General features: G+C 39.1%; 1 protein-coding gene across 2 annotated transcripts in view; it reads right to left on the reverse strand.

Annotated features, from left to right (window-relative positions):
• Nucleotides 1-711: 711 nt before the first annotated feature.
• The window catches only part of ACSL1 (acyl-CoA synthetase long chain family member 1), a 65545-nt gene continuing 48331 nt past the window's right edge, over nt 712-17925 (reverse strand). For both annotated transcript variants that reach the window (XM_060778638.2, XM_060778639.2), the window contains exons 14-21: nt 15005-15100; nt 12674-12746; nt 9470-9558; nt 7611-7727; nt 6857-7000; nt 4610-4711; nt 2890-2961; nt 712-2192 (exon numbers count right to left, since the gene is read on the reverse strand). In XM_060778638.2, coding sequence (XP_060634621.2) covers nt 2052-2192; nt 2890-2961; nt 4610-4711; nt 6857-7000; nt 7611-7727; nt 9470-9558; nt 12674-12746; nt 15005-15100 — 834 coding nt within the window. In that variant the 3' untranslated portion in view covers nt 712-2051. The remainder of the gene's footprint in view (nt 2193-2889; nt 2962-4609; nt 4712-6856; nt 7001-7610; nt 7728-9469; nt 9559-12673; nt 12747-15004; nt 15101-17925) is intronic.

Below are 17925 nucleotides of genomic sequence, written 5' to 3' on the forward strand. Positions count from 1 at the left end.
CTGCTGCCCTGGAGACTAGGACGTGGAACAATGGCTTCTAACTACAGGAAAGGAGATTCCACCTGAACATTAGAAAGAACTTCCTGACTGTGAGAGCTGCTCAGGAGTGGAACTCTCTGCCCCGGAGTGTGGTGGAGGCTCCTTCTTTGGAGACTTTTAAGCAGAGGCTGGATGGCCATGTCGGGGGGTGCTTTGAATGTGATTTCTCTGCTTCTTGGCAGGGGATTGGACTGGATGGCCAATGAGGTCTCTTCCAACTCTCTGATTCTATGAATCCACATATGGGTTGTGTCCCAGTGATTCCAGCCATGAAAGCCTTCGACAATACTTTGAACTTACTGTTTACAAGCTCCTGGCTTACAGCCTATATAACACTGGAAAGTTTGTCTTCCACGTTTGTCTCCATGAACAAGAAATGAAGACCATGAGATGACATTTTCTGATGGAAAGCATTGCATGAATTAAATGCAAGGACAATACGTAAGTTTGATACTCCAGAGGAATTGTGGCTGCATTATCAATTAGAAAGTTTGTGTTGAAGTTGCTGTTTTTTTTCATGAACTCTGCTGCACAAGAGTAAAATTTAAATTTGAATTTCTTCTACTTGTGTTTCTCTTTTTTCGAATATACAAAGGACTAACCTCCTGCTGGCCTGCACGCATCGTCAAACCGTAACAGAATTTAAGCACAATTTTAAAAGGTTTACGCAGATTAAAAGCAGAAATATTTATTTTGGTTTCCTTCATTGGTTTTTTGGAAATTTTGGTTTATAAAATATAGAAATAGCCGACACTAAGCAAACATTTGAATTCCAATGTAACAAGTGACTTAATACTTGGGAGGATTAGCTTGGATACTGTTGTGCAATTAGGGGTACACGGGGATGAAATTATGCAGCTGGGTAGTGCGTTACAATCACACAATCTTTAGTGCAAACTCAGTTGTGCTTGTTTACATATATCTGACAGAAATTAATTACTGCGGTGTTGGGGGAAAAAACTCAAGCATGGGTTACTACGAGGCATTTCAAGTCCATCCCCTTCCCCTTTTATAGATACATGGTACTCCGGTCTTCTTCCCCATTCACGGTGAAAACATGTCCAACGCTAAACCACATCCCACGTTCTGCCTCCTGTATGTACTTACTACATACTCATTTTCTCATGCTACCAGTTCCATTTGAGGTACTTACTTGTATGTTTTCAGTTCTCTATTGAATGGATGAGAGGCAGATTTTGTACAAAAGCCAGTAAATGAAGTGATAAGAAGCCAGGTCTGCTCTATGATGGCAACCTGGGGCAAAATGGGGGTCTAGTGACCCCTATACTGGAATTCCATCAACATCCACATGCATTCCCTATAGCATGCCATGACTACGGCCCAATTCCTTTAGAGGTCATGAAGCGCACGGGGCAGCTTCGCCTCAGTTCCTTAGGGCACATGACATTGTCCACCTAATCCTAAAGTTAAAATACCCGATCATCCACCCTGTGGCTGGTTCATTGATACACAGAAATTAAAATAAAGCTTCCAAGTCATCCACAAAGAACAAGGCAGGCAGAATTTTGCCTGAGTTCAAGATTCAACACCGATCTGGGGCACTCCTTTGGAAGCGTCCCTCTTTCATGATAAAACCTAAACATTTCCATATGGCAAATCTTTTAGGAATCCACCACTAGCTGTACAATATCCCTAATAGACATGAATGTTCTAGTGATACACATAATTCCTTTACATGCCTTGGAAAGAGTCACATTTTTGGCTGAAGAAATCTTAAATAATTTACAAATCATATAGATACCATTTACAGTTTTAAGGCGCATTGAGGAAGTTGTATGTCACTATAAAAATGGTCTGCAACACAAAAATGGACAGTAAGGCAGTGTTCCATTTTTTTCGTCGGTTTCTCCTATGTTGAGTACCCCTAAGCGTACGAGTTAATGATTGCACAGTTCTCTTCCCTATGTTGGTTGTGATCAGTTTTTCGATATGAAGGTCAATAGCAAGTGCTATTCTCTCCAACAGTTTTTTTCATTTTTTTAAAAAATCGGTTACATCTTGTTACTAGCATAGAGTTCTTCTATCTGGGACTGGAAGTATTTGCGGAGTTCAGGTCTTTTCGCCTTTAATGTCGGTGTGAGCAGGCCGTTCTCAATGGAAAACATTTCCGGCTGAAGGGCAATGCATTTGACCTGGAAAAAAAACAACAACATTAACTCCACTCTGCAAAGCTTCTAAGAAGAAGTCAGCATACAAAAGCATACTAATTTTAAGAATAAGCAGAATCAGGTTACTCTGTATCAGGCATGGGCAAACTTCGGCCCTCCAGGTGTTTTGGACTTCAACTCCCACAATTCCTAACAGCCGGTAGGTAATCATAAGTTGAAGCGGATTTTACAGCATTTAAGAACTACAGACACTTTAGTCTCCAAGTTTGTAAATTATCTCCATGGAGTAAATCCTAGGCGAATAATGCCCTTATTAATCAATAAATAATACTATGTAACATGATTTTTTTTCCTGGGTTATGAGTGCCATTTCCTAATTGGTTCTGTCATAAAAACATGGGAAAAGTTGATTAAATTACAAAAAAAAAATTTTTTGTGGGACATCCTGCAGCAAATTTTGCTATATTTTTTAAATTTATATTTCATAAGAATCTCATCCAATGCAACGTAGGTTATGGCAGACACAAACACAAAGTTTCTGGAGTTTAAATATGACTTTCAAAGTAAGTCTTCAACAATTAAACAGAAAATAACATTTTCAAACCAAGAACACCTTTCCCCCCTCAAATGTTGTTACATGGTGTAATTAACCAACTTAGGGCCACAGTGGTTCAATTGGAAAATATACAGCTCAGTTGCAGAAAGATTTTCAGATCCTTACCTGTTCAAATGACTTTAATCCAGATTCTTTTCCAACATTCAGCATGTCTTCTAGAATGTAATTTTTGATGTCCTGTTGAGATCCAGAATTCAGTGTTACAGAGAAAGGAGGAGATGTGTTGCTGAATAATTTGTAGAATATCGAAATCAGGTCAGCCCCCTCCCTCCTATCCTTTAGGAAAAAAACTTAAATCTTGGTTGTGGGACGAAGCATTTGAGCAGCAGGCGTAGCGATAATAATGTAAACGACTTATGTGACTAACAATGGACAGACCTTGGATTATGACTCTGGATTTGGATTTGTTTAATTTTAAATGAATGTTTATAATTTGATATTTTTAACGAATGTTTTATTTGTGCATTTATTACTATTATTTGTTTGACATCTAATGATTGCTGGTTGTGAGCTGCCCTGAGCACACCCCCTAAAATAAATAAATAAATAAATAGTGGGTCTGTGGCTGAACATCTTGAGGGGCAGCTCTGCTCCACATATCTCAGCTGCACAATGTACACATTGAGGGAGAGAACTTTTGTATTGTTTTATGCTGCTCTGGAGACTAGGAGCAGCCTTTGATTATGATTTGGGGATGGCTTAATTTTAAGACCAAATGTAATTTTAATTGTTTAATATGAATTAATTTTAATTCAATTGATTTTAAGTTTATTGTTTGTATATGTTAAGGCATTGGATAATTGCTGTATGTAAGCCACCTTGAGTCCCCCCTTGGGATAGAGAAAGGTGGGGTATAAATAGGATAAATAAGTAAATAAATAAATACGAGACTAGGACTCAGAGCAATGACTTCAAATACAGGAAAGGAGATTCCATCAGAAAATTAGGAAGAATTTCTTGACTGTGAGAGCTGTTCAACAGTTGAACGCTCGGTGGCGGAGGCGCCTTCCTTGAAGGTTTTTAAATTGAAGCTGGATAGCCATCTGTTGTGGGTGCCTTGATTGTGCTTTTTCTGTATGACAGGGGTGGATTAGATGGCCCATGTGGTCTCCTCTAATTCTATTATTCCACAATTCTATTATTTGTGGCAGCCATTACTCTCCCCATGAAAAAACTACTGGCAGTAATACTGCAACTGTTTTGGTGACAGTTCAAAGGCTTTTTTTTCTAGACATTTGTCTATTCTACCGTAATTGCTCTCTTTTCTGTTCTCATCATATTATGGCCTTAGGTTATATATATATATATATATATATATATATATATATATATATCAATATCATTTAATAATATATGTATGTTATAGGCATCAGAAAAGGATAATAATAATAATAATAATAATGTATTTATTTATTTATTTTATATTATTATTATTTTATTATTTATTGTTATTATTTATTATTTATTTTATAATAATAATAATAAAACTTTATTTATATACCACTCTATCTCCCTGAGGGAACTCAGAGCGGTTTCCAAGTAACATCATCAATACATACAGAGTAAACAACATACCCATAAGATTAACAAAACAATGTAAGCATAAAAATTGTCACCATAACACACATATATTAAAAGTAATCCTGCCTGTTCAAGGCAATTTAAATGATTTTAAACACCGAAAAAGAGAGAGAATGATATACCCCACATGCAAATCCACTCTCACTTTGTATGTTATCTCAGCATGATAACAGAAAACATGGAAATTCTGGGAAGGAATAAAGAAAGCGAGAGATGGCTATAGTCCCAGATTAGATCCACCTACTTTGTTTTTGCATAGTTCTTCATATGATCCTGTTAATCCTTTTTTCTTAGCCCAGCCAGATAATACATCTGGATCCGGAACAACAATTGCTATTAAGAAAGCCTAAAAAAGAAGCAAGGGAACTTGGTTAAATTGCCCACTGGACTCATCATGTTTTTTATTCAAAAAAGCACTGACAAGAAGCAATCTTTATCACACCATAGAGCAGACAAAGATGCCGAAATCAGGCCAGTCCCTTTTCACATTTATTCATCTTGAAACATGGTGGTGCTTCTCTATCAATGTTTAACATTTACACAAATGATCAGCCACTGCCAGAAGGGACAAAGAGTCTAATCTATGCTGTTGATTGTGCCATCACTGCTCAAGCAGGGAGCTTTGAAATGGTAGAACAGAAGCTCTCTGAAGTTTTAGGTGCTCCTACTGCCTATTACAGGGAAAACCAGCTGATTCCTAATCCATCTAAAACAGAGACATGTGCTTTTCATCTTAAGAACAGACAAGCATCCCGAGCTCTGAGGATTACCTGGGAAGGAATCCCACTGGAGCATTGCAGCACACCCAAATACCATGCTCTGACTTATAAGAAGCACTGCTTGACTATTAAGCAAAAAGTGGGTGCTAGAAATAATATCATACGAAAGCTGACTGGCACAACCTGGGGATCACAACCAGACACAGTGAAAACATCTGCCCTTGTGCTTTGCTACTCTGCTGCTGACTACACATGCCCAGTGTGGGAAACATCTCACCGCATTAAAACTGTTGATGTAGCTCTTAATGAGACATGCCACATTATCACAGGATGTCTACGCCCCACACCACTGGAGAAATTGCACTGTTTAGCTGGTATCACACCACCTGACATCTGTTGGGAAGCAATGAAAGGACCAAGGCATTGATATCTTTGGCCCATCCTCTGTTCAGATATCAGCCAAAATGCCAAAGCCTTAAATCAAGAAACAGCTTCCTAAGATCTACAGCGATATTTGCAGGAACACCTCAGCAAGCGAGAGTCCAAAAGTGGCAGGCGAAAACCCAGCACCTCGATCAGTGGCTGAGACTGGATGAGAAACTCCCTCCTGGGCACACAGAAGAGTGGATGACCTGGAAGATGCTGAACAGGCTGTGTGCTGGCACCTTGAGGTGCAGAGCCAACCTTAAGAAATGGGACTACAAAGTGGAGTCCAAAACATGCAAGTGTGGAGAAGAGCAAACCACCGACCACCTACTACAATGTAACCTGGGTCCTGCCACATGCACAATGGAAGACCTTCTCACAGCGACACCAGAGGCACTCCAAGTGGCCAGATTCTGTTCAAAGGACATTTAGCATAATGCCAAGTTCTTTAAAAAAAATTTTTTTTGCTTCTGATACAATAAAATAAATAAATAAATCCCAAAACACTTTTATTCAAACACATTTATGGTTTGGGTGGTGCCTGGATCTTGTTGCTCTACCTACTGGTCTTTTTTTTTTTTTTTTTGGCATTTGCTGTTAAGTTTTTAGTTCATTCTGACCCTGGCTTCAAGCTGGAAAGGCAAATAAAATATTTAAACAAATAAACCTTTACCAAGAGTCTAAGTATTTAAGACTGAACATTTATAGAATAATACTTCCTGTCTCTTTAAAAACACTGATGGTGTTACTATGTACGTGTCTAGTGCAGTATCAGTTTCCTTTCATTCGTAGCCAAGTGTACACATTAGTATCAGCACAAACATAGACCTATTTGCTTCTCTAATACACCTGGCAATAAAGCCCTTATTCTAACTCTAACAATGTCTGGAGATGAAAACATATTCAAGATGTGTTGTCGAAGGCTTTCATGACTGGGTTGCTGTGAGTTTTCGGGGCTGTATGGCCATGTTCCAGAAGCATTGATTCTTGTCTGGAATTCCCCTGTTTTTTTAGTGTTGCTCTTTATTTACTGTCCTGATTTTAGAGTTTTTAAATACTTTTTAAAACAGGGGAATTCCAGACAAGAATCAATCAGGGCCAGCTAACACCTCCCAACAAAGGATTTCCCCAGGCAGAAATCAGCCAGGCTTTGAAGCTGCAAGACCATTAAATGCTAATCAAGGTAGCCAATTGCAACATTCACACTTGCCTCGAGCAGACAAGATTTCTTTCTCCTGCCTAGGATATTCCACAGATATATAAACCTAACTTGCCTGTTCAAGATTTTTATTTCTAAACATGTCCTAAAGTTCCACTCCGAATATGTCAGGCAAACAGACACATACCTGCAAGCTTTCACCATGGACAAAAACTTGAGCAACAGGTTCACTCCTCGAATAGATGTTTTCTATTTTTTCTGGTGCTATATATTCTCCCTGTGCAAGTTTAAATATGTGTTTTTTCCTGTCAATGATCTTCAGGGTACCATTCTGTAACACAAGAGGAAAGTCAGCCAACTTCAATGATTAAAACCCATTTATTTTAAACAGCAAATCCATATCATTAACTAAAATCCAGAGTAAGAAAGATGTGAGTTCTGTTCAGAAGCATAGTCCATAATGCATACAATTAATTGTCAGACTTATGCAAGACAAAGACTTTATCTGAATTGTTGTTGTTGTTCAGTCGTCTCTGACTCTTCCTGACCTCATGGACCAGCCCACGCCAGAACTCCCTGTTGGCCGTCACCACCCCCAGCTCCTTCAAGGTCAGTCCAGTCACTTCAAGGATGCCATCCATCCATCTTGCCCTTGGTCGGCCCCTCTTCCTTTTACCTTCCACTTTCCCCAGCATAATTGTCTTCTCTAGTTTATCTGAATACTTTAGGCAAATTATGTCTCCACTAGATTATGTTATCGGCCTACGTAAACCACACTGCAAGATAAATATATACCTCTGCACGCGCATCTCAAAGAAGAGATGTTCTGTTAAGAAGGAACTAAATCTGTTGTTTAGATGGGACTTAAGACACTATTGGGTTTGTGGGTGGGGTTGAGGAAACAAAAGAGTAATTCCCTGACAATACAAAGGTTTGCTTACCGGTAACCATTTACCAACATCTCCAGTGTGTAACCAGCCATCTTTGTCGAGAGCTTCTGCGGTCTTTTCAGGGTCCTTCAAGTAGCCTTTGAATACATTTGGCCCTTTTACACAAACCTGAAAAAAATTGATATGCATTCTGTAAACATCTGCAAAGGAGTGCTGGTTTTTCACTACTCATTGTTGCAGTAGGAAACAAGAAAAACAATTGTTTTTTACTGCTAGTAGACTCAGGAAGTGTTCACTCTAATCTTATTTTTTATTGACATTATGAAATTAGTTGCACTATTTGAGATCAAAATCAAAGCAATTAAATTGGATGGCGAGCCCTCTCCCCAAATGGCCTCCAAATGGGTTTTTAAAGGTGTTTATTTATAAAGACGTTTGCATATTGCCTTTGAGCGCCTCCTCTATAAGTGCCCTCAAGGTGACTTATAACAATACCACAAAATATAAGAAAGAAAAATGAGACCGTAGAAACAAAAGATAGAACAATTAATAGACAAATTAAACCAACTGAAAACCTGGCAAAATATATATTGCCTTCAGCGCCCACGTAAGAAAAAAAATCCATTATGGCGAGCATGACAATTATTGAAAAGCAGAGATGGTTACATTGTAAAACCCAAGGCATAATTATGCTGTTATGGATCTGGGTTAATTTCCATTTAAGAAGGGCAAAATGTACCTTGAGAAGAGAAACAGAATTGAAAATTTGTGAGTAAAAAATGTGCATGTTCAAAATGTTAGTTTTCATGCTGGTAGAAATCTGTGTCAACCTTTATATTGCATCAGGGAATTTACCTAGCCGTTTTTATAAGTATAATAACATATTATAATTATTACTATCACTATGTCCACCTAAAAGTCTGAGTAAAGTTCATATCAATCACACATAATAATAATAATAATAATAATAATAATAATAATAATTATTATTATTATTATTATTATTATTCACAACAAGAGTAGTACACAGCAAACAAGATCACCAAGCTGACTGTTGTATTCATTATTATTATTATTATTATTATTATTATTATTATTATTATTTGAAACACAACAAGATGAGCCCACAGCAGACAAGATCACTCTGCTGGCTGTTATATTGGATCACCCGTCGGACACTTCCCAAGTGTCTAAGATTATGTGATGTATCGGTAAATAATGTGTGCAAATCCGAGTAGGGTGGCCTTTTGCAGCTCACAGATGGTAATTTTGTCAGCGCCAATGGTTTTTAAGTGCTGGCCAAGTTCTTTAGGCACTGCACCCAGTGTGCTGATCACCACTGGGACTACCTTTACTGGCTCGTGCCAGAGTCTTTGCAAATCATCATCATCATCATCAGTTATTAATGTGAAGCTGGCCCAAGCTTCCAAAGAAACCTTTTTTTACCTTTTTAAAATTGAAATATATCATCACACTTTGACATATCCTTCTTTCATATACATAAGAATTTTGTTGTTTTCATATTATCTAGTTGATTGTGTACAATCTAATATAATAGATGAACATTTCAAAATTGATTTTTGAAGGACCCAGAATATGATGCTGTTGTGTGCTTTCCAGGGGTTTTCAAACTTTGGCCAACCCTAAGCTTGAAATGAACTGAAAATATGCTACCCATAGGATGGGATTTTCTTGGCAAGATTTATTTGTCTCTGAGAAAAGATGACTCATGTGTGTTTCCATAGCTGAGCAAGGATTCAAACCCTGGTCTCCAGAGCATTAGTTCAATGCTCAAACCACTACACCATGCTATCTCCCATGCATAATGAATTCACTTTAGTGTGCAAATTTGAGACAGGACTCCTGAGTGCTGGCATATTGCCACTCCTTGGATTTAGGGCGTCACTTACCTCACCCTCTCCTTTGGCTGCAAAATAATTCATTTCTTCTACATCAACAAGCTTTAGGAAATTGCAAGGCATTGGGGAACCGACGTGACCTAATAATTGAATAAAATGCATTTTTAGGTATAGAAGGATACCCAGGATATTATTATTCTACAAAGAAGAGTCAAAATGGCTTTTATAGTCTTTTTATTGTCCTCAAAGAGACTCAGGTACCAAGCTTTTATAGTCTTCAGTTTACCAAAGGAGTATCACCATCCTTTGGATGGCATTATTTTTTGCATAGTGTTTTCCAGATTTAAAGACATCTGCTTTGAGTTTTCAGAGAAGAAGGGACAGAACAAATAATGCCACCAGTGTGCAAGGTGCAGATAATATCTTATATTTTAAATTTTAAAACTCTGTTCTGATTTCTTGCCCAAAGGTTTACTCATGATCATCTCTTTTTTCTTCTTCACAACTACAAGGAGAGACAGGGCCTTCTTGGCTGTAGCCCCCCGCCTGTGGAACTCGCTTCCCAATGAGATAAGATTGGCTTCATCCCTCCTGTCTTTTAGGAAGAAATTGAAGTTGTGGTTTTAGGACCAGGCTTTTGGACAGCAGGCATAAATAGCGCTTTGGATATGGAATTTGACTGGAATGGTGATAGAGTGGTTAATACTGTTTTTGTTTTAATTAATGTTCTATTTATTGTTTTAATTGTTGTTATATTTAATGGCATCAAATTGTGCCAAATGTAAGCCGTCCTGAGTCCCCCTTCGGGGGTTGAGAAGAACGGGGTAGAAATGCTGCAAATAAATAAATAAATAAATAAATAAGTAAATAAGATCTGGATAGCACATTGCTACATTCATATAGCAATCTCCATGGTTACTAAATGATGCAACCATGGAGATTTCCATACGAATCCTTATTGCCCAGAACACATTCATATTTATCCACATATTTTACTTGCATTTTGAAAAGTGTCTTGTATGTTGAATAGTTTAAATACTGGCTTCCATTATAAGAGGAAGATTCTGTACTGGCAACTGCAATATACTGTAAATATAAATATTTTTATATTTTATATTGTAAATATAAACAGTGCAATGTACACGATGAATATAGGATACAGGAATATAGGAACGGAATTATGGATGACGAATTGGATCACGATTTGTATTGTGGTTGGTATTGATGCGTTATTACCATGTATATTATGTTGTTAATGGTTTTTTAAATTTTGTATGTTGTTGGATTGACTTTTTGCTCTTGTTGTGAACCGCGTTGAGTTGCCTACGGGCTGAGAAACTGCGGTATACAAGCAAAGTAAATAAATAAATAAATAAATAAATATGTATAATAACTATTCTCCTTCACTGTTCATCAACTCTTTTTTTTTTAATGCCCAGAAAATCTTGCAGTGTTTTCGAAAGCTACTCTTAGGAGTAGCTAAGGGGAAAAAGTCACCCAGCACCTAGACTTGGATGCTAAGGTTTATTTTAGATACAGGATGACCCCTGAACTGGTACAGAGATTATTTTGTATCTGTTTCACTCTGGCCTGGATTCATCTTTGCACCATGCAAGAGTCCAGTATTACTAACTAAACAGCTTATTGAAGAAAGCAAATATACAAGGGCAAAAAGGCAATATAAAAAGCAATGTCCCAAAAGAAATAAGAAAAAAAGACCATCAGAATTCTCATGTAGTCCATACATCAGAGTTCTGTTTCAAAATGACACGGTACATGGAAAAATCAGGAATCAAAACATAAGCATCAATCCATAACCACGAATTTGGGAACTTCTTCCAAAACATGAACCCATGAACATGAGCACAAACCTTTCCCAAAGAGCTTAAACATAGACTTGATTGTGGAACAAGACCAAGGTACACATGGTAACACTGTGTTGCCTGCTCTAACTCTTTTAGTAAACAACACTTTAATTTAAGGACCATGAAGTCATGTCTTTGACATCTGCTCTATTGTTTCAAGGATTTATCACTCTGTTGTTTTAAGGATTTCTTACTCAGTCTCTGTGACCTCCGTAATCTAGCTCCCTCCTCCCAGAGATCAAGCCTCAACTCCTACTGACCTCAGGTGTTTTCCTAGGGGAAAGATCTCTCCCTTCCAGCTCCTTATCTTCCAATGGCAAGGAATGACTAGGGGAAAGGTTCTCCCTATCTTCTGATGCTACAGCATCTCCATCTCCATCAGACACAGACCCATTCTTCCAGACAGAACTGTGATCTAAAATCCCCTCATTTCCCACACTGGAAAGCCCATCAGTCCTCACAACCTCTGACTGAACAATCCCTTCATCTTCAGCCTCTGGCTGAACCACAAAAGTATCTAAAATAAGCCTTCACATTTTGAATATTTTCTAGGTCTTACAGATTATTCCAATGGAAGTTACCACAGAGTTTTGCTGAAAGGCCTAGAAAATTCCGAAGAGGATACATTTTGTCAGATATATTAAACTCCGGGGACCAGTCTAAACAGGAAGTAAACAGAAAGTGACTTAATAAAAAAAAGTCTCTCTTTAGGAAGAATACTACTCAAGGAATTTTCCAGGTCCTCCAGCGAGACTCCATGGTAACTTTCAACATAAATAATGTATTTCAGTCTGGCTCATGGTTATCCTGGAAAGCCTGGGCCTCTCTTCAGGTACAGGCTATCTTGCTCTCAGGTGATGATATGTTCTGCATCACCTGGTTTATGAGATAACTAATTACTTTTTCCCTTGCCATACATAATTAATAATTACTTGGTTGGTTAATCATATGTGGCAAGCATTATCTCTAGGGAGGAAAGGATCTGAAGATTCAAAGGGAATGTTCCTCATCTTCTCTACTACCTTTTGAAGATATGGCTTAATCCCAACTCATTAAAAATAGGTACTTATGGGCAAATGCATTGTGTGAACAGTTGTGAGACTATCACAGTGGTTTCAGACTTTAGGCACTTTTCAGATCACATTTCCCACTATCCTCACTCAACACTGCCAATGATCAGGGAATAGATAGTCCAACATCTGGAAATCACTGGATTAGCCAAACCAAACAATAAGACTCAATTATTCTCGTCAGTTTAACATGGAATTGCTTCCCACGTCTAATACATTTATATTTTAAAACTTCTTCAAAATTACTATTTCATATTTGAGAGAGTATGATATCTCATGTTATTTTACAATGTTTTGAAAATAAGTTACACAAATCCTACCGGCTGTCCAGTCACCAGGTAATGTCAAGGAGCACCCAGCAGTACATTCTGTCTGTCCATAGCCTTCGTAGAACTGTTAACAGAATATGTAAGTTAGTCACTGCACTTTCCCATCAGGATCTCTCACCTGATACAAAACTATTTTACCATTCCCATAACACAGGAACTGAAGGCAGGATCGCCATGTGCAAAATTCCTGTACACCTGTTGTACTCAACGCATGTCATCCCGTTTTCCAAGCTTTAAATAACCTCTAGTAAGAATTTCATACAAAACAGTTTCTAGGTAGTAATCAGCACAAGCTTCTCTAGGTCAACTGCAGTTCTTGAAACTTAATGTAAATAGAGAATGAACTGGGTTGCTGTGAGTTTTCTGGGCTGTATGGCCATGTTCAAGAAGCATTCTCTCCTAACATTTCACCCGCACCTATGGCAGACATCCTCAGAGGTTGTGAGGTATGTTGGAAACTAGGGAAGTGGGGTTTATATATCTGTGGAAAGTTCAGGGTGAGAGAAAGAACACTTATCTGTTGGAGGCTAGTGTGAATGTTGCAATTGGCCACCTTGATTAGAATTGAATGGCCTTGCAGCTTCAAAACCTGGCTGTTTCCTGTCTGGGGAATCCTTTGTTGGAAGGTGTCAGCTGCCCTGATTGTTTCTTGATTGAAACAGGCGAATTCCAGACAGGAAACTCACAGCAACCCAGTGATTCCAGCCATGAAAGCCTTTGATAAGACAATGAACTGATTCAACAATGTAGTCAAGGCTGAGATTAATAAGTGGCAGAACCATCAATCTCTCTTATAGAGCTGTATCTGGAATGGATGCTTCCCAGCAGTAGGTAATACACACATAGCAGAGACTACTTAATGCCAGTACATTGATTTGAAAGAAAATTCATAAATGAACAAGCAGCATTTCTGAGAAATTGCTCTTAAGTTTAAAAACTTAGAACTAGCAGTAGAGTTGTCACTCCACATTTGTGGTTTTGACTTTTGCAGATCTGATTATTCATGGATTTGACTTAAAATGTCCTCTCTAAGTCCTCCAGTGTGACTCTAAGGTCAGCTTCCTACAGAGACATCTGAAGACCTAGAAAGAATACCTCTCTAGGAATCTGGGTTCTCCCGTGTAATTTTATAATCAATTTCTAGCAAATGTTGACCAGAGTCATGCTAAAACACCAAGAAATTCCTAGATAGGTGTTATCTCAGGTAAACAAAATTAGCAATTTCTTTATCTGTGTTTTTTCCTCAGTTTCATGGACATCATGTACCCCTAATCCCAGTAAATGTAATTTTAAAATTATCTTCTATTGGGAAAGATAGTTCTTCAAGGGGCTGCAGTGGTGCAATGGCTTAAACCCTTGTGCTACTGAACTGCTGACCTGAAGGTTGACAGCTCGAATCCACAGAACGGGAAGAGCTCCTGCTGTTAGCCATAGCTCCTGCCAACCTAGCAGTTCGAAAACATGCAAATGTGAGTAGATAAATAGATACCGTTTCAGCAGGAAAAGCAAAAAGACGCTTCAAGCAGTCATGCCAGCCATGTGATCAGGAGGTGTCTACAAGCACAGGCTACTTGGCTTGAAAATGGTGAAAGAACACCTCTCCCAAAGCCGGAGATGAGCTCTGCCTCCGAGCCAGAAATGAAAGGAGAAGTTTTTACCTTTGACTGTGTATTTGTGTCTCATTGTATGTCATTTGTAACAAGGCATTGAATATTTACCTGTGTGTATATATACTGTAATCCGCTGATTCCCCTCAGGGAGAACAGCAGAATATAAATAAAGTGTTATTATTTTATTATCTTCATGATCAGATTTTCATTCCTCCACAATCTGAAGAACATCAGCTTGTAAATCTGATTCCCTGTCCTGTCCTTGTTCTACTGAAACTCATCTCCCTCCTCCCTCTGGCTGAGACTGGGATTTTATTCTTTCACAATTGAATTTACGAGCCCCTAGTGGCACAATGGGTCTTTTGCCAACAGGAGTGAAGACTGACAGGTCGGAGGTTCGAATCCGGGGAGAGTGTGGAGGAGCTCCCTCTGTTAGCTCCAGCTCCCCATGCGGGGATGTGAGAGAAGCCTCCCATAAAGATGGCAAAACATCACAAAAAAAAATCCAGATCTCCCTGGGCAATGTCCTTGCAGACGGCCAATTCTCTCACACCAGAAGTGACTTGCAGATTCTCAAGTCGCTCCTGATACAAAAAAAATATTAAACTTATGGCTTTGAACAAAGTATGATGTCTAGAGTTTTGACATAAAGAGCTTTAAAGTAGTTTTACAGATGACATTGACTGGCCCTCTAGACACCATCCAAACTCACCTGACAGCCAAGGGCTGCTCTTAGGAATGTCAGCACGTTTGCCGAAACAGGAGCTGCTCCTGTAATCATAAGCCTGACTTTGCCACCCAGATTCGCCTAAGGAGAAAAGGAGAAAAAGAAAAGAAAAAAAAGGAGACATGATACTTTTACTCCAGCATTTTAAAAAATGACTTGACAGGCTATACATGTTTGCAGAAGAATATTCAGATGAAGGTTTAACTAGATGGGGGCATAGTACTAATCGCAGGCACAGACTGGCTCTCTGTATCTACAGATTCTATATCCATGGATTCAATCACCCACAGCTTGAAAATATTCCAAAAGGCACCCTTGATGTTTCAATTTTATATAAGGGACATCATTTTACTATGATACACTAGAACTTGAAGCATCCATGGATTTTGATATCTACAGTGGGTCCTGGAACCAAACCATAGCCGACACCAAGGGCCCATTGTACAATCTGATATTTGAAAATCACAGAATGCAAACCACGACCAAGAAGAAATACATTTTTTTTCCTGTTCCAGCTTACTATTTGCTATCTAAATCAAGTGGTTTTTGCGATTATCCTCATGGCCATGTTCCAGAATCATTATGTCCTGATGTTTCGCCCGCATCTATGGCAGGCATCCTCAGAGGATGTGAGGTATATTTGAAACTAAGCAAGTGAGGTTTATATATCTGTGGGAGAAAGAACTCTTTGTCTAGGTTCTTGTGGGTTTTTTCGGGCTATAGAGCCATGTTCTAGAGGCATTTCTCCTGACGTTTCGCCTGCATCTATGGCAAGCATCCTCAGAGGTTGTGAGGTCTGTTGGAAGTAGGAAAAATGGGTTTATATATCTGTGGAATGGCTGGGGTGGGGCAAGGAGCTCTTCCCTGCTGCAGTTAAGTGTGAATGTTTAGCTGATCACCTTCATTAGCATTTGAAGGCCTGCCTGAGCCTGGGAAAATCTGTTGCTGGGAGGTGTTAATCTGTGCCTGGTTTTTTCCTCTCTGTTGTTTAGCTGTTATAATTTTAGAGTTTTTTAATACTGGTAGCCAGATTTTGTTCATTTTCATGGTCTCTTCCTTTCTGTTTAAATTGTCCACATGCTTGTGGATTTCAATGGCTTCTCTGTGTAGTCTGACATGGTGGTTGTTGGTGTGGTCCAGCATTTCTGTGTTCTCAAATAATATGCTGTGTCCAGGCTGGTTCATCAGGTGCTCTGCTATGGCTGACTTCTCTGGTTGAAGTAGTCTGCAGTGCCTTTCATGTTCCTTGATGCGTGTCTGGGCGCTGCGTTTGGTGGTCCCTATGTAGACTTGTCCACAGCTGCATGGTATACAGTAGACTCCTGCAGAGGTGAGAGGATCCCTCTTGTCCTTTGCTGAACGTAGCATTTGTTGGATTTTCTTGGTGGGTTTGTAGATTGTTTGTATGTTGTGTTTCCTCATCAGCTTCCCTATGCGGTCAGTGGTTCCCTTGATGTATGGCAGGAACACTTTTCCTCTGGGTGGATCTTCATCTTTACTCTCGTGGCTTGTTCTTGGTCTTGCAGCTCTTCTGATGTCTGAGGTGGAGTATCCATTGGCCTGGAGAGCCCAGTTGAGGTGGTTCAGTTCATCTTGGAGGAGGTGGGGTTCGCAGATTCTTTTTGCACGGTCTGCCAAGGCTTTAATGGTGCTTCTTTTTTGACTTGGGTGATGGTTGGAGTTTTTATGTAGATATCTATCTGTGTGTGTGGGTTTTCTGTAGACGGTGTGACCCAATTGTTGATCTGGTTTGCGGATGACTAGGACATCTAGAAAAGGCAGTCTTCCTTCATTTTCTTTTTCCATGGTGAACTGGATGTTTGGGTGGATGCTGTTAAGATGGTCCAGGAACCTGTTGAGTTCTTCTCCATGGCTCCAAATGGTGAAGGTGTCATCCACATATTGACACCAACTCTTTGTCTGTTGGAGGCAAGTGTGAATGTTGCAACTGGCCAGCTCAATTAACACTGAATGGCCTTGCAGCTCCAAAGCCTGGTTGTTTCCTGCCTGGGGGAATCCTTTGTTGAAAGGTGTTAGCTGGCCCTGATTGTTTCTTGCCTTTATTTCCTGTCCTGATTTTAGAATTTTTTTTAAATACTGGTAGCTGGATTTTCTCCATTTCATGGTTTTCTCATTTCTGTTGAAATTGTAAACATGCTTGTGGATTTCAATGGCAGAAAACAGCTAGGCTATTAAGCTGCAAGGCTATTCAATGCTAATCAAGGAGGCCAATTGCAACGTTCACACTTGCCACAAGCAGACAAGAGTTCTTTCTCCCACCCTGGTCATTCCACAGATATATAAACCTCACTTGCTTAGTTTCCAAAAGATCCCATATTCTTCGAGGATGCCTGTCATAGATGTGGGTGAAACGTAAGGAGAGAATACTTCTGGAACATGGCCATACAGCACAGAAAATTCACGCAACCGAGTGATTCTGGCCATCAAAGCCTTCGACAATATATCAATCATTTATTGATAATAAATCAGCATTTGCAAGGCTTATTAAATGGGAAGATTTTCCTTTTTGTGAAAACAGTAGAAACATTTCTGCATAGTCCACTATAAATGGTTGGCATTTTGAAACTTTTTACTATTGCCAATTTTTTTCTGACCCCAACATTGAGCTAAGCAGTAGTTCTCAACCTGTGGGTCCCCAGATGTTTTGGCCTTCAACATCCAGAAATCCTAATAGCTAGTAAACTGGCTGGGATTTCTGGGAATTGTGGGCCAAAACACCTGGGAACCCAGAGTTTGAGAACCACTGAGCTAAGGGGACTACATTTCTAGTCGGGACCCACAGTTAAAAAGCAGTGCTGCAGAAGACTTCTGTCATGTTTTAAGAGATGTTGAGAAAATGATTCTTCAGAAAAGGACCAAAGTCCAGGTTTTTCATGTAAAAAGTA

This window comes from Anolis sagrei, chromosome 5 (assembly GCF_037176765.1).
Source record: "Anolis sagrei isolate rAnoSag1 chromosome 5, rAnoSag1.mat, whole genome shotgun sequence".
NCBI classification, from domain to species: Eukaryota; Metazoa; Chordata; class Lepidosauria; order Squamata; family Dactyloidae; genus Anolis; species Anolis sagrei.